Raw genomic sequence first — 25,707 nt, forward strand, 5'->3', positions numbered from 1 at the left:
TTCAAAACTTATAGTTAAAGATCTAGAATTGAACCTCATATCACAGGGCACTTAATTTGGAGAAATATATGAGTAAGTACTTTAAATTGCTCTCAGCATTACACAGACATGTAACAAAAATGCCAATTAATTTTTTCCTGGTCCATTGAGTCAAACTTTACACAATTTTTTTATTGTATGCATCTTAATGGTTAAATTTGATTATTTCTTTCCTAAGGTATTTTCAGGTTAGAAGCGTAACTCTGTGATTAAATAGTTTAAATATTTTTTAAATTAGTTTGATTTTTAAGAGTAGCAAAATTAGAATAATTATTCCGAGAATAATATTACTAACTGAAGATAGCATCTAGTTTTTAATGACATTAAGTAGGGAATACTTTGGAAAAAATGCTAGCCATTTCTAAAAACATTTGCTTAACTTTTGGCTAAAAACTTGACTATTCCAAATGAAGACTTCTGTGTTTATCTTTAGTTTTCTTTTTTAGTATTTCAAATTATTTACTCTTCTCTTAGGTTCCTCAAAGGAAAACACAATCAGGCTGCTTTGATTTGGATACTTCCTTACTACATTTGAAAAATTTGTCATCCAGAAGGTATTTACCCTGAAATTCATTTAATTACATGTATATAATTTAGATTTACTTTGAAGACAACTCCAAAGTGAGGAATACTTTCATTTTCTAGAAAAGTAAATCTTGTCTTCCTTTTGATTTCCTTTATAAATCTTAGTTTCTAAAGAATTGCCAGAGTGAAATAGAGGTTATAATAGAAAACCAGTGGTTAATAGCTGTGAAGAAGTTAAATCCAACACCTAGCAGTATGCTTTTTCTTCTAACATTTTCATAACTTTGTATCTTCATGAATTTATGTCATCCCCACCAATAAACCCTTAGGATTTTTTCCCCTACATTTTGGATGTTCTGACTATATTCATGACTTCCACAATTTCTTTCTCTTCTCCTTATAGTAAGGTTATTCATGATGTCAGAGGTCTTTAATTTTTTACTTTTCCACTAGATACCATATAAAATAATAAATTGCACTTGAAAATTTCTTAGTTTCAAAGCTCTAGTTTTTGCATTAATTACATTCCGTAGAGTAAAAAACATCTTGTACAAATAAAAATATAATCTCTAGTGAGATTTGCCAAATTGTCATTTGGAGTATATGGAACAAGCAGTTATTTAATTAGCGTTTCGGACAGTATTAGGTCAAGGTTTCCAGTAATTCCTATAAAATTAGAAAGAATTATTTAAAAGAGTCCTCTTTGTATTTTATAGTTAAGCATGCAGCTTTCTCCATCCTTAATTCCTAAGTTCTTCATGGCATGTATGTGTGTCAATGAACCATTTTTAAAATAGACCATCGCATACTCTTTGATATGTTCATTTTTTCACAATCTCTGCATGGAATCAGAGCCTAGAGTTGTTAAATTAAATGTCTGTATAACATCTAAATTGGGAATTCTTAACCCGAGTTTGGTGAATGTGGTTTTTAAAAATATTTTGATAACCATTGGTTTTAATTAGTTTCCTTTTTAATTCTATGTATTTTTTTTTTGCATTTAAAAAATGTTCTGAGAAGGGGCCCATGACACAAAAAAGGGTTAAGAAATCTTGATCTTGGTCCTTTAAAAAAAATGAGATTCTACTAATTCACTGTATGAGGAAATCAAAAAGAATTTTTTTGTATTTAATTAAGAATTGTGAATTAACTATTAAGATGAAAAATATCACTTTACCAATTAAATATGAGTAGAAATTCAAAACAGAATAGTCAACTATCATCAGCATATATCAGTAAGTCATTTTAAAATGCTATTTATATTAGTTCTATCATTTATAAAAGTGCTGTTAAATGTGGATTTATAAAAATATAATGCTAGCTATTTTAAACCTGTAATTTGGAAACAACTTATAATTATGTAGGCATTTTTAACATATATATACAAATAAAATTTCTACTTTAAAATTCAATATCAGGGGCAGCTGGGTGGCTCAGTAGATTGAGAGCCAGGCCCAGAGATGGGAAATCCTGGGTTCAAATCTGGCCTTAGTCACTTCCTAGCTGTGTGATCCTGGGCAAGTCACTTAAGCCTTTACCACTCTTTTGCCTTGGAACCAATACACAGTATTGATTCTAAGTCAGAAGATAAGGGTTTAAAAACAATTCAATATCATCTAAGCTATTTTATCAGGGATAATATTCCATGTTTTAAAAAAGCTTCTTATTCTCAACATAACTAAACAAAAGTAATGAAAATTATTTAACTGAATCACCTGGAATGATGTGACTTTTTGTTTCTTCTTTTATAGTCCACAGCAGTGTATAAACATCGAAGATGATCCAGATATCCATGGAAAACCATTTCTGAGTTCTAGTGCTCCACCCATAACAAGTCTTAGTCTTCTAGGAAATTTTGAGGTATTATGCAATTTGACTTATTTTGTAAGAACTGAAGTTTCTTCTAGAACTATTTCTATCATTTGAGTGAGGGTCCCAAATATTTTGTGGGAAAGATATGCTTTATACTTAAAGTCTCCCTTATCACTTTGGGGATAGAAGGCATTACTTATCTTTGATCTGGGGGAACTTGGAGAAAGCTAACAATGAGGCCTAGGGAGGTGAGGAAATCTTTGTCCATCAGTGTTGGTCTTTTGTGCTGAAAATTCCTTTGAAATTATAGGAAGGAATTTCTTGAAAGGTAGCTTTCCTACCCACCATTTGGTCAAGCTGAGCTTTGAAATTGACTGGTTAGAGATCCACACTTAAGTACTTCCTTTAGCAGTCGTTTCCACTATGGGTAAAATAATGTAATGGACAACTGAAAAGGCTGGGTCTTGATAAAACGATGGACTAGATAGCTATAAAAGCTAATTTTTGACTTATGTCGAGAGGGACACGGTTTACAAAAATAAGATGATAATCCTGCTATAATCCTCCCTTTGTCACACCATATCTAGTTTATTATTTTTGATTCTGGGTTGCCATAGTTCATTTAAGATGGATGATGATAAGCTGAAGAAGATCCAAAGGAGGCTCTCAGTTGTTCTCCCAAGCTTGGCACTAGGATCCACCATTGCAATTGAATCCCTGAGACAAGATGGTGAAAGAGGCAATGGATTTAGCCATATTGGATGCCTGGTTACCAGGGCTACATTCAATTCTGGCGGAATAGACATTGTACCCCACAATGACCCCTTCAACTATATGGTTTATATGCTCCAATATGATTTCACTCATGGCAAGTTCAAAGGCACTTTTAAGACTGAGAATGGAAAACTCATGAAAAGTGGAAAAGCCATTATCATCTTCTAGGAGCAGATGGGGAGATGCTGGAGTCGAGCATGTTGTAGAGTCCCCTGGTGTCTTTATCATCATGGAAAAGGCTAGGACTCACCTGAAGGGTGGAACCAAGGAGGTCATTATTTCTGCCCCTTCTGCTGATACCCCAATGTTTGTAATGAGAGTGAACCATGACAAATACATAATTCTCTTAGAATTGTCAGTAATGCCTCCTGCACTACCAACTGCTTGGTGCCCTTGGCCAAGGTCATTCATGACAACTTGACCATTGTGGAAGGATTCAAGACCAAACTTCATACCATTACTACTACCCAGAATACATTAGATGGCCCCTCTGGCAAGGCATGATGTGATTGATGTGGTACTGCCCAAAATATCATCCCTGCTTCCACTGGTACTACTAAGATTATAGGCAAGGTCATGCCTCAGCTAAATAGGAAGCCCATAGGCATGGCTTTCCATGTTCCTACTCCCAGTGTATCTGTTGTGGATTTGACTTATTCCCTAGAGAAAACTATCAGATATGATGATATCAAGAAGGTGGTGAAGCAAGCCTTAGAGGACCCTTGAAAGGGCTATCTTGGACTACACAGAGTATCCTGTGAGTTTAACAGCAACACCTACTCTTCTGCCTTTGATGCTGATAGTGTTATTACCCTCAATGACTATTTTGTCAAACTCATTCCCTGGTATGATAAGGAATATAGTTATAGCAGCCATACAGTAGACCACATGATCTACATGGCCTCCAAGGAAAAGAAAAAAGTCATGACTCTACATCCCCAGCCAAAAAAGAGTTCTACCACTGAAAAGCCCACATTCATAAACTGTGTCCATATCCTGGGGATTCTGTGCCCCATTCAGATCCTTACTCCAAAGCACTCCTATAGTAGTGGGGGAAGGAACATAGAGTACCATCAATAAAGTTACTATATTCAATGAAAAAAAAGATCAAAAGGAAGGCAGATAGAATGGTTAAGCCCCTTTTTTCAAGGGTTTTTGTTTTCCTGATAATAACTACTAGCCAATGCATTGGCATTTCTCTGCTAGAATTTTCTTTTTTCTTTTTAACTTTAGGATGTTATCATATAGACATTACAAACCCTGAATTCTAGTAGTGGTTGTGTGAATAGAGAGGGGATGCATGTGAGAGATGTTGTAGAAGCGAGATTTTTAAGACTTAGTGGGACATTGGATAATGGAAGATGAACAAAAAGGAAAATTCAAGAATAACTAAAATTGCATGTCTGGGTGACTGAAAGAATAGTGATGATCTCTGCAGGTATAATTAGTTTGGAAGAAGGATAGGTTTAGAGAGAAAGAATATAAGTTCTGTTTGGACATGTCTAGTTTGAAATGCTTTGTGGGAATACCTAGTTGGAGAATTTCAGCTAGTATTTGGTAAAAAGGGTCTGGAGTTCAGGAGAGAAGGCTAGCTATATAACTACTACAGTTGGGAGTCAGTCTGGTATAGTGGTATAACAATGACTATAACATAGCACTATGAGGCTTACAAATCACTTTACAAATATTTATCTCATTTGATCTTCACAACAATCCTAGGGAGTAGGAGCATGGAATGGTTTCACTGTCAGTTCTATGAATAAGGGAAGACATGACTAAACAAGAGAAAGAGAGCATTATAGGGTATAAAATTGATTATATTAAATTTTAAAGTTTTTGTACAAACAAAGCCAGTGCAGCCAAGATTAGAAAGAATGTGAGAAAATTTTTATATCAAGTTATCTCTGATGAAGACCTCATTTCTCAAATATACAAAGAACTGAATAAAATTTATAAAAATATAAGTTATTCTCCAATTGATAAATGGTCAAAGGATATGAAAAGGTAGTTTTAGATAAAGAAATCAAAGCTATTGATAGTCACATGAAAAAATGCTCTAAATTATTTTTTTAACTCTTTCTATCTTAGACGCAATACTGTGAATTGCTTCCTAGGCAGAATAGCAGTAAGGATGAGGCACTGGTGGTTAAATGACCTGCCCAGGGTCATAGAGCTAGGAAGTATCTGAGGCCACATTTGAACCCAGGACCCTGTCTCTACACCTGGCTCTCAATCCACTGAGCAACCTAGCTGTCCAACTAAATTACTCTTGATTAGAGGAATGCAAATTAAAATCACTCTTAAGTACCACTTTACACCTATCAGGCTGGCCAATATGATAGAAAAGGAGAATAATAAATGTTGGAGGGGATGTAGGAACATTGAGATACTAAAGCATTGTTGGTGGAGTTGTGATCTGAACCAACCCTTCTGGAAAGAAATTGGGAACTATGTCTAATGGATTCTAAAACTGTGCATGCCTTATGATCCAGCAGTACCACTATGAGGTGTCTGTTCCAAAGATATTTTTTAAAAGTGATGAAAGGAAGGAACTATTTGTACAAAAATGTTTATAGCAGCTCTTTTTATGGTGGCAAAGAATTGGAAATTGGGAAAATGTCCCATCAGTTGGAATGGCTACACAAATTGTGGTATATGATTGTAATGGAATACTATTGTGCAATAAGAAATGATAAGCAGGATGATTTCAGGAAAACTTGACTTGGAAAGACATGCAAACTGATGCAAAGTGAAATAAGCAAAACCAGAAAAACATCATACACAGTAACAACAATATTGTATAATGAACAAGTGCGAATGACCTAAATATTCTCAGTGATATGGTGAGCCAAGCCAATCCCAAAGACTCATGATGAAAAGTGCGTCTATTTCCAAAGAAAGAATGGATGGAGTCTGAATATAGGCCAAAACATACAATATTTCAATTTCTTCTTTTTTTCTGAGATTTCTTCCACAAAATGATGAGTATGGAAACATGTTTTACGTGATTGCACATGTAAGATCTATATCAGATTGCTTACTCAGGGGGAGAGAGAAAATTTAGAACTCAAGGAAAATTTTAATGTTAAAATACATGTAATTGGGGGAAACAAAATATTTAATGTAAGTCATGGGGAGAGGATATATGGGTGGAGGAGCTTGTCAACATTGTTAAGACTTCACAGTGGGATGTCAAATAGAGGACTGAGGAAAAGATTGTTGGATTGGTTAGTAGTTAAGAAATCATTGATCACCTTGGTGAAAGCAGTTTTGCTTAAGTGGGTAGGAGTTTTGGGTGGGTTAGGGGTTTGAGAAAAATTGGAGTGAAAAAGGTTGGAGGTAATAGTTACAAAAAACTTTTTCTAAGAATTTAGTTATGAAAAGAAAAAAAGCATAGGGTACAAACACTTTGACAATCAAATTTCTTTTATGTTCTTTCCCTGTAATACCATCATGCACATCTTGGTAAGTATTCAATATTTGCTGAATAACATTGGCATAAGACATTAAAATCAGAAGAAAAATTCCCTAGCCAAGATCCAGTCATGACCTTATTTCCAGAAACAGGAAAAGTCGTCACAAGGAGACTGCCGTCTCATCAGAAATAAGCCTATCACACAATTGGTGCTCCTTTCACTAGAGTAAGGTTCTATGTTGCCTAGTCTTTCTAGGTTGAGAATTGTAGCCCTTCTTCCACTGGTAATTTTTTTTTCAGGGAAACCAACCCAGTTATGTCAATTGTAAGTAAAAATTCATTTCTAGAGTATGCCAGTATTTTCTCTGTGGAAAGGGTTGAGTTGTTATACCAGAATTAATTGAATTTGAGTTTCAATTTATGTTAAGGAATAATAAGCCAAGTCATCCAGCAAAGAAAGGAATTAGTAGGTGGGGGGATAGGTTATCAGACCAGAGTGGGAGATCAGAATCAGTACTAGAGTTCATGGGATCACGAGATCATAGATCAGAAAGAAACTATAAAACCCTTCTAGGCCAACTTCATTTTATAGATGAGAATGCTGAGGCTCACTGATGTTAAGTTTCTCACTTAAATTCACACAAGTACTTAAATTCACACAAGTAATGTTTGGATTTGATCCTGGGACTTTTACTTTAAATATTAGTACTAATTCTAGTGCTCCAAGAGAAGGAAAAATTCACAGGCTTTAACTGTATAATGCTGGAGAAGCAGACATGTGGCAGAGAAGAATGTTGCTTATCTTTAATACTTTTGATATTCCTTGTGAGGTTTCTTCCACCTAATTTTGAGTTCTGAAGGAACCCTGAATGCTTGTCCTTTCTGCTCACCCACTTTATCTTTGTTGGAATGAACCTGCGGCTTAGAATTGATACCTACCTTCTTTGAAAGTTGTTGTTTTTAATCCCTATACTATGAGAGAATCTTGGAGTACAAACAGTCTACATAATGGTTACCTCTTTTCTACTTGCTTATGCTTTTTTGCATGAATGGTCTCCTTTAAAACTCCAAGTTTCTCCAGAATTCTGACCCTTACATCATTATTATTCCTACTTTTTGTCTCACCTTAGTGAAGCACTAGCATAAGACAGTGTCATATCTGCAACCTACTTATACTTAAATTTAATCTAGCCCAGGTCAGACTAGATATTCTCAAGATAGATAGTAAGGGGAAAGCATTTTTTCTCCACAGTTTCCATCTTATGACTTAGACCCCAGATGCTGCTATTTCAGCTATTATTGTAGTCCAAGGCCAAGCTCAAGGAATCTTTTTTATCCCTATTTAATCCTAGCTTTAAATGGTTAGAACTATAGTGCAGTCTCTCCCTCTGTCTCTCTCTTCCCCCACCCCCATATACAGCAGGGGTTTGTTTGTGTATGTGGTTTTTATTCTTTTAGTTCCATAGTTTTTTTTTGTTCCCTTTTGTTTCTTTGGTTAATACTTTGTATCCTAATATAGGTATATTCATTGGCCGTAGGAAACTTCCTAAGAGTATAGAAATTGATAGAATAATAGGGGTTGGCAGGAGGACTAATAGTGCTACAAATGGATATAAGTGGCATACAGACTCTCCCATTCTTCATAAACTGGCCCATTAACTTAACACTATCAAAAGTCTGAGCTCATTACACAGATTAATTAATCAACTAACACAAGGTCATCATTATCCATAGTCAGCTTTACGGGTACTTAAAAACCTTTTTGTTTGGTTTTATGAACCGATATTGAATTAAAGGTTTTCTTGTATTATGTATAATATATGTATTTTGCATAATATATTTTTATAAATTGCATTGGTTTGTATTATTATGGAAAAATGAGCCAATTTAATGTAAATGATCAACTAAGACTTGAGAACAAACGGGTTCATATTGAATAGGATGACAAGCATTTAAACTTCAGAAACCAGGTAAGGGGTACAGGAGCAATAGTTATGCTTTATGTCACAGGTCCAAACTCTTATATTCAAGAAGTTAACTTTCCTTTGGTACCTGGCTAGTAAGTGTCAGTTTTCAACTCAAGATCAGCATTTTTTTAAAACTATACCACACTGTCTCTTAAAGTATTTATGTGTGTTATTTGGGCACTAGACTAGGCTCCAGATAAATGCTCAAATATTCAGCTGTGTCTATAATTTTATCCGTGGATAAAATTCTTTTCAACAATACAGATCAGAAACTCTAATCCATATCCTACCATTCCCTGCAGCAACCTCCCTACTTTCCAGGGACCAGTCTAAATAAGTACAAAAAGGTTTATCACACTATACAGCTATTCATGATAACCCATGAAACAGAAAAATAAAAAAAGACTTTCAGTCCTGTGTTACCCCATCTTCTGTTTCTGCAGTGTCAATTGACCAGGTAACATAAAAGGGATACAAATGTGCCAACAAATCACACAGGCACTAGAAACTGGAGTGCAAAGCAAAACAAATTCCTTAAGGTCCTAATAGTGGATAAAATATGTACATAAATGGAAGCACTTACAAATGGAAGTATTAGAAATGACTATGTAGGAGATAACATTCAAAGTCTTGAAGAAAATTTTTGTCATTTGTTCATTTCAGTCATGTTCAACTCATAAACCCATTTAGGGTTTTCTTGGTAAAGATACAGAAACTATTTGCCATTTCCCTCTCCAGCTCATTTTACAGATGAATAATTGAAGCAGAATTAAGTAACTTGTCCAGGGTCACACAGCTTTAAAGTGTCTTGAGGTCAGATTTGAACTCAGGAAGATGAATATTCCTGAGACTAGATCCAGCCCTCTATGCACTGCATTCGGTAGCTGCTCCTTAAAAGGAAGAGACATTCATTGTGAGGGAGGTGCTCATTCCCATTTTAGGGGGACTGTCAGAGCAAAGGCATGGAGATACACAGGACATGGAGTGCCACATTCAAGGTCAGTTTGGCTAGGGAGGGATGGTTTGGCTGGAATGTAGGAAGTGTGAAAGTCTAGAACGTGAAATAAATCTGGAGAGGTAGAAAAAGGCAGGGAAGTAAAGTGTTAGAAAATGAGTTAAGTTTTTGATAGCCTTTAATTCATGTCATTATTTTTGTCTTACAGGAATCTGTCTTGAACTATCGCTTAGATCCTCTAGGCATTCTTGATGGCTTTACTGCTGAGGTGGGGGCAAGTGGAATTTTCTGCCCTACTCATATGACACTTCCTGTTGAAGTGTCCTTCTACAGTGTTTCAGATGATAATGCCCCTTCTCCTTATATGGCAAGTAGACAACTTTTATTGCTTTTTCTTCCTGTATCATACGAATGAAAATATTTATAGATAGCTTTTCTGCTTCTTTGGTGCATTGTTTGAAAATAGTTCATACCCTATTTCCTAACAGAAAACTGAAGGCTAAATACAGCCTGTGCTAGAACATGTCTGCACTTGTTCACAATGCTTTTCTGCACTTGTCCTGTGAGCTTATTTTGGCAATATATATCTTCATTTGGATTTGTGTATGACCCTGAAAATGTGAAGTATATATCTATATCTATATATATGTAACTTAAAAAGATAAAGCCTCAGTTAAAACTGCTTTTAACCTCCTGCTGGTTAAGAGTTACCCAGCTGACATTCCAGCAAAATCTCCATAATTTATGGTGGTCCTATTCCTAGTTTTACCTTTGTGGTTCCTTTCCTGTAATCCCTGGAGATAAAGGTTTCCCCGAAGTTTTTGCGATTTCTCTTCTGACTTCATTTCCAGTCTTTAACTAGACATATTTACTATTAAAATATTATACTAGGGTTCTGGGTAGACTTACTTCAAGCCAGAGTGTATTTGGTGGCTAAAATGGATTTATGGAACTAGAGCTTTTAGCCCTTTGCTTAAGGATTCAGCAACTTGATTTTCCTCATGCCTCTTCTCCCCAGTATTGAAATAAACTGAATCTGTTAACTAAAATATGGCACAGGGGCATTACTTCTGGAAATTGTAGAGTAAGAAGAGATTATTAAAATAGAAATTCAAAAAAGACAAAGTAATAGTAATATAAGACTTAGAATCCTAAAATGTGAATTTTAATCCCAGTTCTTTTATTTCCACAGACATAAAAAGCTCTGTCTTTAACCTAGTCACCAGGCTATCCTAGATGACTTCCTGGCCTGGTCAAACTTCACCAATTTCCCAGATTTGTCAGTTTGTATAGTGGCTATTAAGAGATTGAGGAAAAGGGAAGATTAAGTTGCAGCGAGAATAGACAAAAAAACAGAATAAGCAGTGAATGGTTGAGGGGAAAAAGAAACATATTGTTCCCACATGAAGCTGGGTGCCAGCCTCACTATCTTAGCCCTACTATCTAGAAAATTAGATTATCTATCTCCAAGAAACTTCAGACTGCCTTTATGCACATTGTTTATGTCTCTAGAACAAAGGTGTCAAACACATGGACTACATTGCAGCCTACAAAATTCCCCAGTGCAGCCTGAATGGTTAAAATGCATTAAAATTGGGAAATAGTTAACAAAAGAAACAAACATACCCTAGAATATTAACATGTTAGAATGTTAGCATGTGATTTTCTAATTCATTAAGTGGTCTACAGGGATCCTTATGCTCAGGTTAGTAGCCCTTTTGCTATTTTATTTTAATAACACTGATCTAGAACAATTTGTATTTAGACTAGAAGTGTTCAGTTTGTGAAATTTTGATAGCAGCAAATATTAGTGTGGCCCATTCAAAAATCTCAATGCTAGTGATTATATATTTATGGCTCTTTATAAGAAATGATGTAAGACAGTTGTTAAATCATTTTGCTAGAGCTGTTCTTGGCTCTGATGGTCTTAAAATGGCAGAGATCCTCCTCTACAAGTGGCCTGTCTATAACGTCAGTCATTTAGTTAACTTCTTTGTCATAGAAAACACTGGATGACTACTGTTATCTTGATGGTAGTACCATGAAGAATTAATTGTATTGATGAAATCCCATGCTAATTTTGAATAGCTGTTTTTTTTAATGGGTTGAGATCAGTAACAAAGTAAGAGTATGATACTGTCTTGCTTTTCAAGCTTGATGTTTTTTACATGCTGTTGGAATAAGAACACAAATAAGGTATGCTGCAGTATTTTCAGTCTTATTTTCATGATGTATTGTATAAATAAAGCCATAAGGCCAAATGGATTAAAAAATTATGTTCTTTGTGCTGCTAACATATTGAGGGGATAATTAGGAAGAGGTGCTAAAAGAACCATTCACTTGGGTTAAATTCTAGAAGAGTGAGACTATGTCCTACTAAGGACTATATGAGTCTTTGGTCCATTTATGTATATTGTCCTATTTAGGTTCTCTTAGATATGACTTAGAAGTCTTCCCTTGCTTCTCATGCCATGCATATTGCTTGGCCCCATTAATATAAGATCCATGTATACAGGCTTGTTGATTACATTAAAATCATATCAGATCATTGACTTAAAATATCCCTAAATTGGAGAAGGATTATACATCAGGCTTCAAGAAAATGACAATGATACTTAGAAATATCTAGTTTTCTTGTGATTAAATTCACCAATTAGTCCTTTGCTCTATAATTCAGTTTTTATAGTGGGCATACCCATCAAAAAAAAGTCTCTACAGTCTTAGAATAAGTATTTGTTCTACTTCTACGATGCAGAGTCATTATTGAACATCCTATTAAGTGAAACAAAGATTCCTTAAATATAAACTTTACAACATAGTTTCTGCCTTTAGCATAGGCTTTAGTAGGGAAAAAATGGACTCCATTTTATTACAAGACTTAACACAACATAATCTTACTTTTTGAAGAACATCAGATGATGAGAGAAACTCAAAATAAATCAATGACAGATTTCTGGTGTGCCATCTGTGGGTGCCTCTGGTAACTTTAGGATTTAATAGTTGTTTTATCAAAATAGCCTCCCATAGTTGACAAAATTGAAAAGAGAGGTTTCTGTTTCTGTTCTGCAGCTCAGCATTTCATGTTTCTATTCCATAATAATTTGGAGACACTCTTTTGAAGGATTTTGACCAAGTTTCGCATGGCTTAAGTTTGAGTTCTACTTGCATGCCATCTCGAAGTAAATTGGTAATTAAAAAAAGCATTCAAATGGGCATATCTTCTATGATTCCTAATAGAATCTAATGAAATCTAGTAGTTAGAGGTTGCAAAGGTATGTGTATTTCTAAGTAGTAAGAAATACAATTCACGAAACCACTAATTTTTATCATGTATAATATGCTTTTTTCACTACAATAAGAAAGATGTTATTTCATTGGTGTAAGCATTCTTTCTACCAATGCAAATCACCGTTCTTCTACAAGCTCAGCAGATAGTCTTAAAGAGTAAATTCCTCATCCTCTGCCAGTCTGATTCAGAATATCTTCTGAACTTAGGTAGTTTGATTATCAGAAACAAGACATACATTGAGTCATTAGACCATTACCTACATCTTTTCCACTTTAGTATAGGAGCTGTCAAGTTATACTCTTACTGACAGCCATTTAAAACTCGGGGCCACCTCCTTACTATAATGATACATCAGAATAAGACTACAGTAAAAGCTGTGGATATGAATAGCTAGCTACATTTACTTTAAATTAATTTCTGTTGTTGCCCCTAAATCAGAAGTTTCTAATACTTTCCCCTTGATTTTAATGCAGTTTAAAAACTGCTTTAAAAGCAGTAATTTAGGGAGCAGCTGGGAGGCTCAGTGGATTGAGAGCCATGCCTAGAGACGGGAGGTCCTGGGTTCAAATCTGGCCTCATACACTTCCCATCTGTGTGACCCTGGGCAAGTCACTTGATCCCCATTGCCTAGCCCTTACCACTCTTCTGCCTTGGAATCAATACGTAGTACTGATCCCAAGACAGAAGGTAAGGGTTTAAAAAAAAAACTGATCTGCTTTTTCTCTTAATTTCATTTTGTCCTTCTATATTATACATAGTTTACTGTTAATATAGTTTTTTGGGGGGAAATTGGTGTTTTTCACACAACTGAAAATGCATATACACATAGTAGCTTAGATATAGTTTTTGTTTTTTAATAAATCAACCAACCAAGCATTAGTTTTTTCTATGGTACAAGCAATTTTGTGGTCTAAATAAATGTGTAAAAACAGTGCTTACTATATGTGTATGTATAGATACATATAAATACATACACACATCTCAGGGGTTAAGGGTATGACACTCCCTTTGTATGATCTGGAAAATCCACATAAAAATTTCCAGACCTAATTTCAGACCAGAGAAAAAGTCTTGAGTTTTTTCTTTTCTGTTATGGAGTGTTTACAGTATCTTGTAAATTTTGGATTAAATATGCATTTCTAAGTTTCTAAACTTTTTCTGTTCGGCTACTGGCTTCTGTGTGTTGTCTGCAGCTTCTGCAAAACTCCCCCAGAATTTCCATTTAATTTCTTATGCGGACTCACAATATATCAAAACCACAATGGGGAAAGTCATGGTGTGGAAAGGATAACTGTATATATTTTACTCTTTACATATATATATATATATGTAGTATAGGCATGATAGAGGTAAAACTATTCAATTAATTTGGTTTAGGCTTAAATAAAATGTTTTCATATGAAAGAGGCAGCATGATAGGTGAATTCAATGCCAACCTTAAAGTCATGAAAACTTGGGTTCAAGTTTTGTCTCTGGCTTAGTGATCCTGGGCAAGTCATTGAATTATTCAGTTACCAAATGACTCTTTAAGACTGTAAGTTGCAGGATAGTTGTTGATCTGCTTTGGTAGAGAGAATTTTCTCATTAGTAGTTTTCTACGCTACTGAAATCACAAGCCTAGGTTTAATATATTCAGGATATTATGAAATATATACATGGGAAATGTAAATATGGTGTGTTTGTGAGCATCGCTATTATAATACTTCATTTTTTTCTTACTTGGAATCAAAATAATGGGAAAGGATAGTATGTCTTGCTTTCCTATACAAGTAGATATCTAGCTCTTTTTCTTTTACCATAAGAGTGGTATTATTTAGTGCTTCTTAGTTTTAAAAAAACTCATTTTAATTAGCATGAATAAAGAGTTATTATTTATTTTGTCACCGTTGCAATTTATCAGTCCTTTTCCCAGCTCATCCCACCCATTTGTCTTAATTAGTATATTACATTACAGATATATCAGGTACCAGTAGTGTGTTATCGATACCCATTTCCATGAACATTAATGTGTTGTTCTAATTGCTTATGTCAAGGAAGGTGCTATATACTTAGGAAATTAAAGTCTGTGGTCTTCCCCTAATTTTTCAGTTCAGTAAATAAATCTCCTAATGTGAAAGTAGTTTTCATATTTGGGTCTATAGGTTTGCCACCTTTTCAACAGGTACACTTTTAAAACACCAAGTGATATGGAAACATAGGGTTGGAAATCATAGATAATCTAGCCCTTATTTTCAGAAAGTTGAATCACTAAATTCATATTTATGTAATATGTAGGAGAGATGGTTCTCTATTCTTTTTTTAATTTACAGGAATAGAGTAATAATCTTTCCTAGCATTTGGGCACACTGTTAATAAGTTGCTCCTTATATCCAAGCTGAAATTTATTAATTTGTCCTTTTTTTATCCTACATCTTCTATAAAATAAAGAGTAATTAGTCTTCTTATAAAAATATATTATTCATAAGAAGACAGTCTTTTCAGATTGTCTACATTTTGTTAAAGTCAAATAAAAAAAATTAGATTCTGTACTTAAGACTCTGAAGAATCCAGAATAGTGAGGGAATTATTTCCATTTTACTATAAAGAAGTACTGCCTTCTTTACTAAATACATACCAAAACACATTCTGTAAAAATGCTAACTTGACATACATTTTTCGCCCATTTCATCTTGCTTTAGAAGTAAAATAAGCTGGGGGCAACTGGGTAGCTCAATGGATTGAGAGCCAGGCCTAGAGACAGGAGGTCCTGCGTTCAAATCTGACCTCAGACACTTTTGTGATCTAAGCAAGTCACTTGACCCCCATTGCCTAGCCCTTACTGCTCTTGTGCCTTGGAACCAATACATAGTATTGATTCTAAGATGGAAGGTAAGGGCTTTTAGAAAGAAAGAAAAAGTAAAATAAGCTATTTGGAACCTATAATTGTCCAAAGATGAGACCAAAAATCAAGACCTCTAAATTTACTACTAATTTACAAACTAAATTATATGCATCTTTCTTTTTGTTAAATGCCAAATATTTTTGACTTGCATCCTAATATAATTTGACCCTTCTGTCTGAGTTTTAATTATTGATTTCATTATTAGGCAGAGTATCTTTGCCTAATTTTCTGTATCATGTACCCAAAGAATAATACTTCTTCAACTTTCTTGCTCATTTTGCCTTGCAAAATCCTAGTGTTTCCATTATTTAACATTCTGACTATGTCTTTTGAATCTTAAGCTTTCTCCCTCCTAATACCAAGGAACATTTATTCATATCATGCATCTCTATATAAAAAATGTAGGTGATGTAATTATTGACATCATTATGTAGTACAACATAGTATTTTAAACAAGAACTGCAGGATACTTATTAAGTAGTGAAATCTTCATTAATATACTTCGTCTTTCATTGCAAATATAATTATAAAAGTTCAGTAGTTAAAATAGGTTGATATCCTGAGATTGCTTTTATATGCATACATAGATATGTTACTTTGTACTAAATTTATCTTCTTTTATTTTTAAGGGTGTGATTACTTTAGAGTCCCTTGGTAAAAGGGGTTATCGAGTACCTCCTTCAGGAACAATACAAGTGGTATGTGTTTTATAGTCTACAATTGCAATAATAATTCTCTCACATACATATAGAACTTAGCACTTGCTCCTGCTGCTGCTGCTGCAACAATTTTGGTAAGTAACAGTGGGACTGCAGCTCTGTTTGGAGCTTTCCAGCTTTGCCACAGAAATGGCCATTTGGGGACCTCCAATAAAAGGAAAGCATTAATAAACTAAGCAAGGTGAATGATTTAGAATTAGATTGTTATTTTATAATTTACTTAAGTCAAAACATTTACTTTTAAAGTAATGAAAGTATAAACTCTGAATGTCTTCTATTTATCTTAGGAAATAAGCCCCCTTTCTAAAGCAGTGGTATCAAAGGGAAATAAAAATAAAAACAAATCCTTACCATCCATATATTGATTTAGAAAATCACAAATTAAAATGATCTATTTGTATTATATTTTTATTCATTGTGTTAAATATTTTACAGTTACATTTTAATCTGATTCAGACCCCACTCTAGAGTATTTTGGGGCTTTTAGACATTTGGCACCTCTGTTCTAAAATCATGGTATAACCCTACACAGAAAAATTTAGAAACTAAAAAGATGGTATCATTTTCCCCATTGTTATGCTACCCAGATGCTAATATATTGAACTTAACATTTCCCAAGCAAATAAACCAAAAGCTAAAGTTATTCTGGTTCCATCCCAGACCTGTGGAATAGACCCCAGGTGACTAACTGTTCAAGAGATCCAGGATAACAAGAGCCAAAATGTTCAGTGAATTCAACTTGAGTTCCTGGATTTCTCTAGACTTGGGACAATTTAATTTTAGGCTAGTTGGCCTATAGCTTTTCTGACCAGAATGGCCTTTTCTAGACAAATATATACCCCAGCACAGAGATCAAACCAAACTAGCCTTTGGAAAAGAGAGATACCTTTTCCTGACCAGTGGTTTTGATTTATTTAATATTTTATCAAGATCACTTTTATTCATTGTCCACATTGTTTCAGGTCAGCAAGGAATCTATATTATATCTATTTAATACTTTATTAATAAAACATTTTTCACAGTTAATACATAAACTGGCAATGTATAGATCATCAACATAATAAAATGACAAAATACATGACATAATACTTCAGTTCCTACCAGAATAAGACTCAATTTTTGTGACTAATTTTCAAGCCCTTTGTTACCTGTGTAATAATGTTCAGCAGTTTTGTTTACTGGTTTATAGTCATCTTATTGTCTGTATTAAGTCTTTATCCTTTCATTTATTAGGATTTGAAAGTTGGATCATTATACTCGTGTATTTCTCATTTTGATTCAGTGAGTGAAATCCTGTGCCATGGATGGGATATCTAAAGATACTGGCACCAAGTTAACTATTGACACAATGATACTTTGGTTAGATAACTAAAGTTATTTCTGAAAATTACTGGCCTTATATAATCTAATGTTTACTCAGATATTTTGGACCAACTGCCAATTAAAATCAGCTTAATCAATTCATCTGGCAATTTTAAAAGCTGAATGTAATCCAATGTAAAATGAGTATGTAAGAAGATATTTAATTCCATGTTGCATCTTTTATATTTATAATCATTTTCATTTTTTCAACTAACCAATTCAAATGTCATATGGGAAAATAATTTTTATTTTATCATTTTAACAAATTTGAGTTAATTAATTTTTAACTTTCAGTATTGATATTAAAATTACATGCCTAAACACATCTGAATGCAGTGAAATTAAGTTTTTTTTCATTGTTTTAGAACACAAAATTCTGCTAAAGCTCACCTCTGGTATAGTATGAATGAATTCTAATTTTCAAAATTTGTACTTGACATCTAATGATTAAAAAATAAAGCTGGAAAAATTAAATTATGAAGATGTTATTCACTTAAGAGTTGAAACATTTCTTAAAACTATAATGTAGACAATGAGTGAAAGAACATTTGAATGTTGGTCAATATTGGGAATACGAGAAATTGTCTTGAAATGTATTGCTTTGTTTCAGGGCTCCTTTTTTAATTCCAGTAATGTGAAGAGAGGAATGATTTGATTTGGGCTGTTTCTTTAAATTTTAGATGTGATTACAGATATTTCTGAAGTTTTAACTTAGGTGAGCCTCCAAATAGGAATATAAGGCCAAATGAGATTACCTTATTTTTTAAAGCCTTTTTAAAATTTTTGGTACAGATTTGTCACTTATTACTAACTTTAACAAATAATTTCTTATTGTTTCTTCAGACCTTATTTAATCCTAACAAGACTGTGGTGAAGATGTTTGTTGTGATATATGACTTACGAGATATGCCAGCCAATCATCAGACATTCCTTCGACAAAGAACTTTTTCTGTACCTGCAAAAAAAGAGATGAAGAGAAGTGTTAATAAAGAGAACATTCGACATACTGAAGAAAAGTTATTACGCTACCTCATACATCTGAGGTAATTGTTCAGATTATATATATGATAGTTCTTGAAATGGGTTAGATTTTTAAATGACTAAGTTTAGAGTTTAAGAATTCTCAATGACCAATTTCTAAAGTAGTTGTTATTTTTACTGCTTGATTTTAGAAGTTTATTGTTTGTGAATATTTTATGGTCCCGTACTGTCATTCCACAAAAGGATATTGTTTCAGCAAGGTGCACAGTTTGGGGGCAGTATGAGTAAACAAGTGTTTAATTTAGTTCTCTGTGACTGATTTGTTGCTCTTCTCTTTTGATACTCTCATATCTTGGTCATTTTGAATGCACTAATACTTAATTTCCTTTCTTTTATTGGTGTATAAAATTGGATCAAAAAATATTTATTAACTTTTCTTTGTGTTTAGTTCCGTTGTAAGAATCATTGTGTGTAATGTGTTTTTTAACTTAAATTACTACAAGTATAAGATGGTTATAGTGATGATTACTCCCCTTTTGAGTGCTGGACAAAATCTAAATAAGTGATTTCATTCATCTGTGTAAGAAACTCCCATTAGAGAAACTATTTACCAGTATAGATTGACAACTTGGAGAGTTTCTGGAAGGCACTGAGAAGTTAAGCAACTTATCCACAGTTGCCCAAGAAATATATAGAAGAGTCAGGCCTTAAATGAGGTCTTCCAGACTCAAGGTAGTATCTGACTCCTTTGCCATGCTTCCCTTTCTACAAGGCTCACGAGGAATTAAGTTAGTTGCTTACCATAAAGATCTGACAGCTCAAATGAGAAACCAAAACATACATAAAAGAAAAAAATGGAGACTGCATCATTAATATTTTAATACCATATTGTTCAGTGAAAGTAACCTCTAGGATATTAAGTTTTCTTTGAGCAGGTTTTAACACTTGCCAATAGACACCCTTTTCTCTCAGTACTCGTGTTCCTGACCTAATATCTTGGAGGAAAAAAATATAGGCTAAGGACTAAGGAGCCTCTCTAATAATTTCTGGAGATTCTGGCTGAATCCAATAAGAGTCCACAAGCTTTTTTGACACAAAACAATAAAAGTTATTTGAAATTATTAGGCATATTTTATTATTAAATATATTTTCCTGCTTTCATTTTCCTCAATTGCCCCTACCTGGGAAACAGATCATACCTACTTCCATGTACTCTGTCCAAGGTATATGTCTTTCCTAATTTGATGCCTAAAGCTCTGGGATACAGATATAAGGATACAATTTTCCATTATATTAGTACACTAGGTAATTATTATTAGTACACAAAAAATTCAAACAATTGTCTTGATTCTGGGTTTTCAGATCGAGTTTTATAATGATTTGTAAAATCACTTTCTCTTTTATATTATACATATTAGTCTCCATAAACATGTATTTACATACCTTTTTACTATATAAACATAAAGGTGAATAAATCACACATAAAAGGCAAAAAGGCATATTTCTATTATATAAAGATATTTTAGTTTACCAGTTACATGTAATAAATTCCCACATGAGTTTTCTGAAGTTATATGATCCAAATTTTCTCCCTCCCCACTCTCAGAGCTGGCAAGCAATTTGATTTTGGTTACACATGTATTATCATGCAAAACATATTTCCATATTGCTCATTTTAGTAAGAGAATAATCACAGGAAACCAAAACCCAAATAAACTAAAATGAAAAATCATATGCTTTGATCTGCATCCTGCATCCAACAGTTCTTTCTCTGGAGATGGATAGCATTCTTTGTCATAAGTCCCTAAGAATTGTCCTGGGTCATTGTACTGAAAAGACATATTTCTAATGTGAAATCTGTTTGGATTTTATTAAACCTTTACTACATTTAGAGCACTCTGCTGGGTGACGTGATGAATAAGATAACAAGAGACAGAATTCCAGATATGAAAAATCAATTTATTAACCAAGATAACAGTAATCAATAAATTGAAGGTCAGTGATCTCACTCTCAATGATTAAAGATAACTAATGTAGGATCTTTTTTCATTAGAAGTGCAGCTGCTGTCTTTCTGGCAGCTTGTTATTTACTCTTCCCCTAGAAAGCAAAAGGCAGCTCTAATTGGTAGAGGTGTGGGCTAACATTTTCTAGTGCCTCACGGTAGTGAGGGGAATCAAATGAAGAGTGGGGCCTGGTCATGACATTTTAATAGCCCTTGCTGACCGAGGCACAATGATCTAACTCCTGCTTAGTCAAGCTTCACCTCCATAAGCCCTGTCATTCTACACTTCCATGAGGGAGACCAAAGACCCAAGCCCACCACTCCTGGTAAGCATTCCGTTAAGGTCAGTTCTGTATACAGAGGAGACAAAACTCAAATTCCCAATTTGAGCAGGTCTTATCCCAATATCCAGGACAAGGAATGCCAGGACATCTCTAGGACTGACAGGGAAAGGGCATCCTTTTATGGTCAGAGAAAGGAATATTACAATTTTATATCAGTAATCAAGTGATACAATAGTTATTTTCCTTATCAATATGCAAATGTTTTAAAAGGCATGTTTTCTGAACTCATGAAATTTTTAGTCTTAATTGAGGAATAAGACATAAATAGATACTTGGAGCAAATCAAAGAAACATAGTTTTGGCGAGAACTCTTAACTGATACAAATCATAATCTCCCAAAACAGCCTTCATGAGTTTCTGTGACTGAAACATTATTATCTATAGTCAACCAGTAATTAGTCAAGTAATTAGTAATCATCCTCACAGTCCATCACCAGGCTTATTCTTAATCTTCGCAGGGTAGGGTAAGATCTGCCAGTTTGTGCTTTGCTGGCAAAGCCTTTGAGAATCCATAATCACCCTCATACCACACTGAAGTATGGGAGAAAGTATTTAGTAGAGGACAAATAATGCTAACTAGCAAAGTGCAAAAAGAAAAGTCCTACATGAAATCTGAGGGGGGCAGGTAATGGGAGTGTCTAGTAATACTTCTTTGAGAAAGTTTCATTTAAGATTTTTTTCAAGGGATTATTTGGAGGAGTTAAATAGGTAAAGTATGGGAGTCAAGGTAGATGAACTATAGGAAATTTCCCATTTGTTACAGTAGGTCTGTGAGCCAAAAGGCCTGCAAAGGTAGTTACGTTGTTTAATTAGTGGCATACATAATGATACTGAATTTGACTTCCATCTTTGTTTCACACGTTAAGAGGCTTACCTCCTTTGCTCTGTCAGAGGAGGGCCTTAGCCAGAGGAATAGATTAAGCCCAGCATTTGACCAGAAGGATATCTGTCAGGAGTGTTAATGAGACTGACACAAAAGGAAAGGTCTAAGTTTTTTGTAAATTTAAAGTAACTAATCTGAAAAAATATTTTTTTAAATCTACCAAAAAGAGAGAATTGGAAAACTTTATAAAGAAAATGGCCTATTTTAGAATTAATTCTAAGACAAAAGAGCAATAAGGGCAAATAACATTTGGGGTTAAATGACTTCCAGGATCACACAGCCAAGAAGCATCTGAGGCCAGATTTGGATCTGAGCCCTACCTACTCCAGTCCTGGGGCTCTAACCACCATGCTCCCTGGCTGCCCCCCAGAAAATCCCCCACTAAATTTCACTGAAGAAATATAAGCCAAAAGTAGACCTTCATCCAATCTTAGGAAGTAATTAGATCTCTGAGCTGAACTTTTTTTTAGGTATATCTATCTTATTTCAGTAACCCTAGCTATTTTTAAAGCACCATAATAGGTTATAAATCTCTCAAAGTAGTTATCCTTGCTGTAGAAATGCAAAATATAAATTATATTTCAGATGTAAATAATCTCCCTTTGAGAATGTTATACCCCTTGAAACTGAATATATTTGTTACACTCTTTGAAGACAGAAAGAACAGAAGATTGCTTGAGATGTGTTTTAAAATTAAAGTTTAGACTGTATTCTTTTTCAAGCTTAGACAAAATCCAGGATCATTTTGCTTGGAAAGATTTTTTTTTTCTCCTTCTTTACCTACAACCTTGAGAAAAATTCGGCCTATTAGTATAGGACTAAAAAAGAGAATCTAAGTTTATGGATTTGTTTGACCAGTTTTTAAGCAAAATGATGTGCATATTTGTCCTAACCCCTTTACCTATTTACACACTGTCTCCTACGTTAGTTAGGCTGTGAGCTCCTTGAGACCAGGACCAATTTTTGCCTTTCTTTGTATCTCCAGTTCCTAGCACAGTGCCTGGCACAAAGAAGGTGCTTAATTAAGTGCTTGTTGTCTGGCTGACCAACATATATCAAACTTTTTTTTGGGGGGGGGGGGCAAGTGCTGGTAGAGGTACAAATACAAATGATACAGTCCCTACCCTCAAGGACTTTACAAATTAGTTGACCTCATAAGATGTGCATTTTAAATTGTCACAGTTAGTACAAAAGGTAACCTGAAAGAACACCATAGAGGCAAACTATCATATGAGTTCAGCTGAGGGAGAAACCAATGTTACAAGTGGACTGTTCTGATTAATTTGTCCAATAAGTACAAGTAGACCCCTGAAAATATAACTTCTTTTTACCATAACTGTTTATTAATACAGAACCACTCATTTTATGGATGAAGAATTTGAAGTCCAGAAGCTTAAAGTATTAATCCTTATTATAAACAACTGCACATTTGAGAAATACTTCTTAAAGTGAATCAAAATGTATTATTATTCAAATATACTAATTGTTAGCATTTTTCAAAATATTGCTAAAATATTGCATTTCATTTTATGCTGTTTAGGTTCCAGAGCTCTAAATCTGGAAAGATCTACCTCCATAGAGATGTTCGGCTCCTGTTTTCTAGAAAGTCCATGGAAGTTGATAGCGGTGCTGCATATGAACTCAAATCATATACTGAATCACCAACAAACCCTCAGTTTTCACCAAGATGTTAAAAGGAGTAGAAATTTGAAGTATTTACTCAATAGTCAAGTTTGAGAGCTAAAAATGGCATAGAACAGAGTGTACCCGAATTACAGTCAAGAGAGTGAATCCTTTCCTATGACCCTGGACCAGTTTTTATTAAGATTTCTGGAATGATCTCCACATATTCCAAATAGACTGGAAACACAGACCTAAGTCCTAATCCTTTTTTTTTGTACTGTTTAAACCACTTCATTGGATGTGTTGCAATAGCAAAATCCCCAGTTAGGTTAGTGTTTACACATTTTATTTCTCAGTTATTTAATATTTAATGTTTCCTTTAATACTAAAGTGATATTTGTCTCTAGTGTTCTAATGTAGCACAAACCCTGTGTAAAATCATAATATGTATTTTTGACATTAATGTTGAAATCTGAAATATATGCACAAGTCTTTAATTCTGTGTGATGTGTTTTTAAGTGATATTCATTTAAGTTATTGAAAATGAGAAATGAACTTTTGAACTTCCTTAACATCATCTATGCAAGCATGTGTACTTTCATTTTTATATATTTTACAAGTTTCTTTTTCAAACACCTTATAAATGCTTCTCACACACCAGTCTTCAAGCAGTATTGACAGTCTAAGCAGAATATGTTGCTTTAAGGACTTCATAATTCACATCACACCAGTTCATATATAAGCTCCCCTGATTACTTTCCTTCTGGAACTCATGCCAAGAACAGTTTGATTTCTCCTTTAATCACCACAGTAGAGTTTCTACATTAAGTTGTATTCCATGCTTGATAACTTTCTCAAATTGTAAGAGTATGTACTTTGAAAACAAATTAGTATTTATATCGTAAATATATGAACAAAAACTTTTGAAAATGTGTACTTTGGCATTTTTTTTAATGAAAATTTTCATGTATTTCTTTTATTTCACTGAGTGTTAATTTTCTTGTATGAACTTTCAAGAGTTATTCTCCATTCTTCCCTTGTAAGTAATCTCACACCTGGATAGATGAGTGGCTGGCTGCTTAGCAATTTCCATTCTTATTGGGCATCTGCCCAATTCATGGGCATAAGTGTTGGCTATTGACAAAATATAACATTTCCCTGTCTTAAGGATAAAAGAAAATTAGCAATCAGCTAGAAGAATCATCTGTGTTCTGTGTTTAACACCTTTATATAACCATGCAGTGAATTTCACTGGGTCTACTGTGGCCTTTTCTTCTTGCTTGGAAAGAGAGAGAAATCTTTGTCCCCTCTGACTTGCAAAAGGTCACATAGGGAATATTTAAATACTTGATTTTGGTGACCATTTGCCAAAGCTGATCATTCAGGACAAAGAACCAATTTTGGGAAACCTAAGACAAAACAAAGCATATACCCAAGAATGGACTTGGTTAAGGGCAGTGTCCCTAAAGCCAATAATCATGAGGAATTAAAATCAAATCTGGAGTATTATGCCATGGTACAGAAGCCAACTTGATCAACAAAAATGAAACAACTGGAATCCAGGAATATTCTAATCAGTGAGTCGGAAACTTAGCACAAATAATAATCAGCACCTTTATAATTCATGCAGCTTCTCCCAGGGCTTTCCTAGTAGGGATTTATTTCTGCCTCAATTTATTTCTTAGCCAAAGGCCTTGTAGGGGTAAATATTAGGGGTATCTATGGGGTGGGGAGAAGTATATAGACAAGAGGAAGCAGCAGCATCTTCAGTATAACAAAATCCTAACAGTTCCTTCCCACCATGAGAGTGGTGTGCCCTGTAGAGAACCACCAAGCAAAGAAGTGAAATTTCCAAAAATTATAATCAAACTTTTTTCTCCTAAATAAAAACCATTAAATGCTTAGTTTGCCTATATTAAAAAGAAAATATTTTAATAAGTATAGAAGAAAGGGGTTGTTGTACATGTGTCTTCACTCCTACCCTTTTCCTCTGCCAAACTCCTGAAATTACTTTTTTGCATTTAATGAAAGTTATTCTTTTTTTTTTTATTAAAAATCTTATTTTCTCTCCCCAGTCCTATTATTTAAAGAGGAAAAGAAAAAATCTTTATAACAAATACACATAATCAAACAAA

The 25,707-nt window shown here is 34.1% G+C and overlaps 1 protein-coding gene and 1 pseudogene across 1 annotated transcript in view; both read left to right on the forward strand.

Annotated features, from left to right (window-relative positions):
• Positions 1-24,069, forward strand: part of FAM214A (family with sequence similarity 214 member A) — a 104,785-nt gene extending 80,716 nt beyond the window's left edge. Inside the window, exons 7-12 of the mRNA XM_044665158.1 lie at positions 514-593; positions 2,316-2,424; positions 9,696-9,854; positions 16,287-16,355; positions 18,582-18,781; positions 23,490-24,069. Of these exons, the coding sequence (XP_044521093.1) occupies positions 514-593; positions 2,316-2,424; positions 9,696-9,854; positions 16,287-16,355; positions 18,582-18,781; positions 23,490-23,643 (771 nt within the window). The 3' untranslated portion in view covers positions 23,644-24,069. The remainder of the gene's footprint in view (positions 1-513; positions 594-2,315; positions 2,425-9,695; positions 9,855-16,286; positions 16,356-18,581; positions 18,782-23,489) is intronic.
• On the forward strand, positions 3,196-4,723 carry LOC123237935 (annotated as a pseudogene).
• Positions 24,070-25,707: the final 1,638 nt, after the last annotated feature.

The sequence above is a fragment of the Gracilinanus agilis genome, chromosome 2 (assembly GCF_016433145.1).
Source record: "Gracilinanus agilis isolate LMUSP501 chromosome 2, AgileGrace, whole genome shotgun sequence".
Lineage (NCBI taxonomy): Eukaryota > Metazoa > Chordata > Mammalia > Didelphimorphia > Didelphidae > Gracilinanus > Gracilinanus agilis.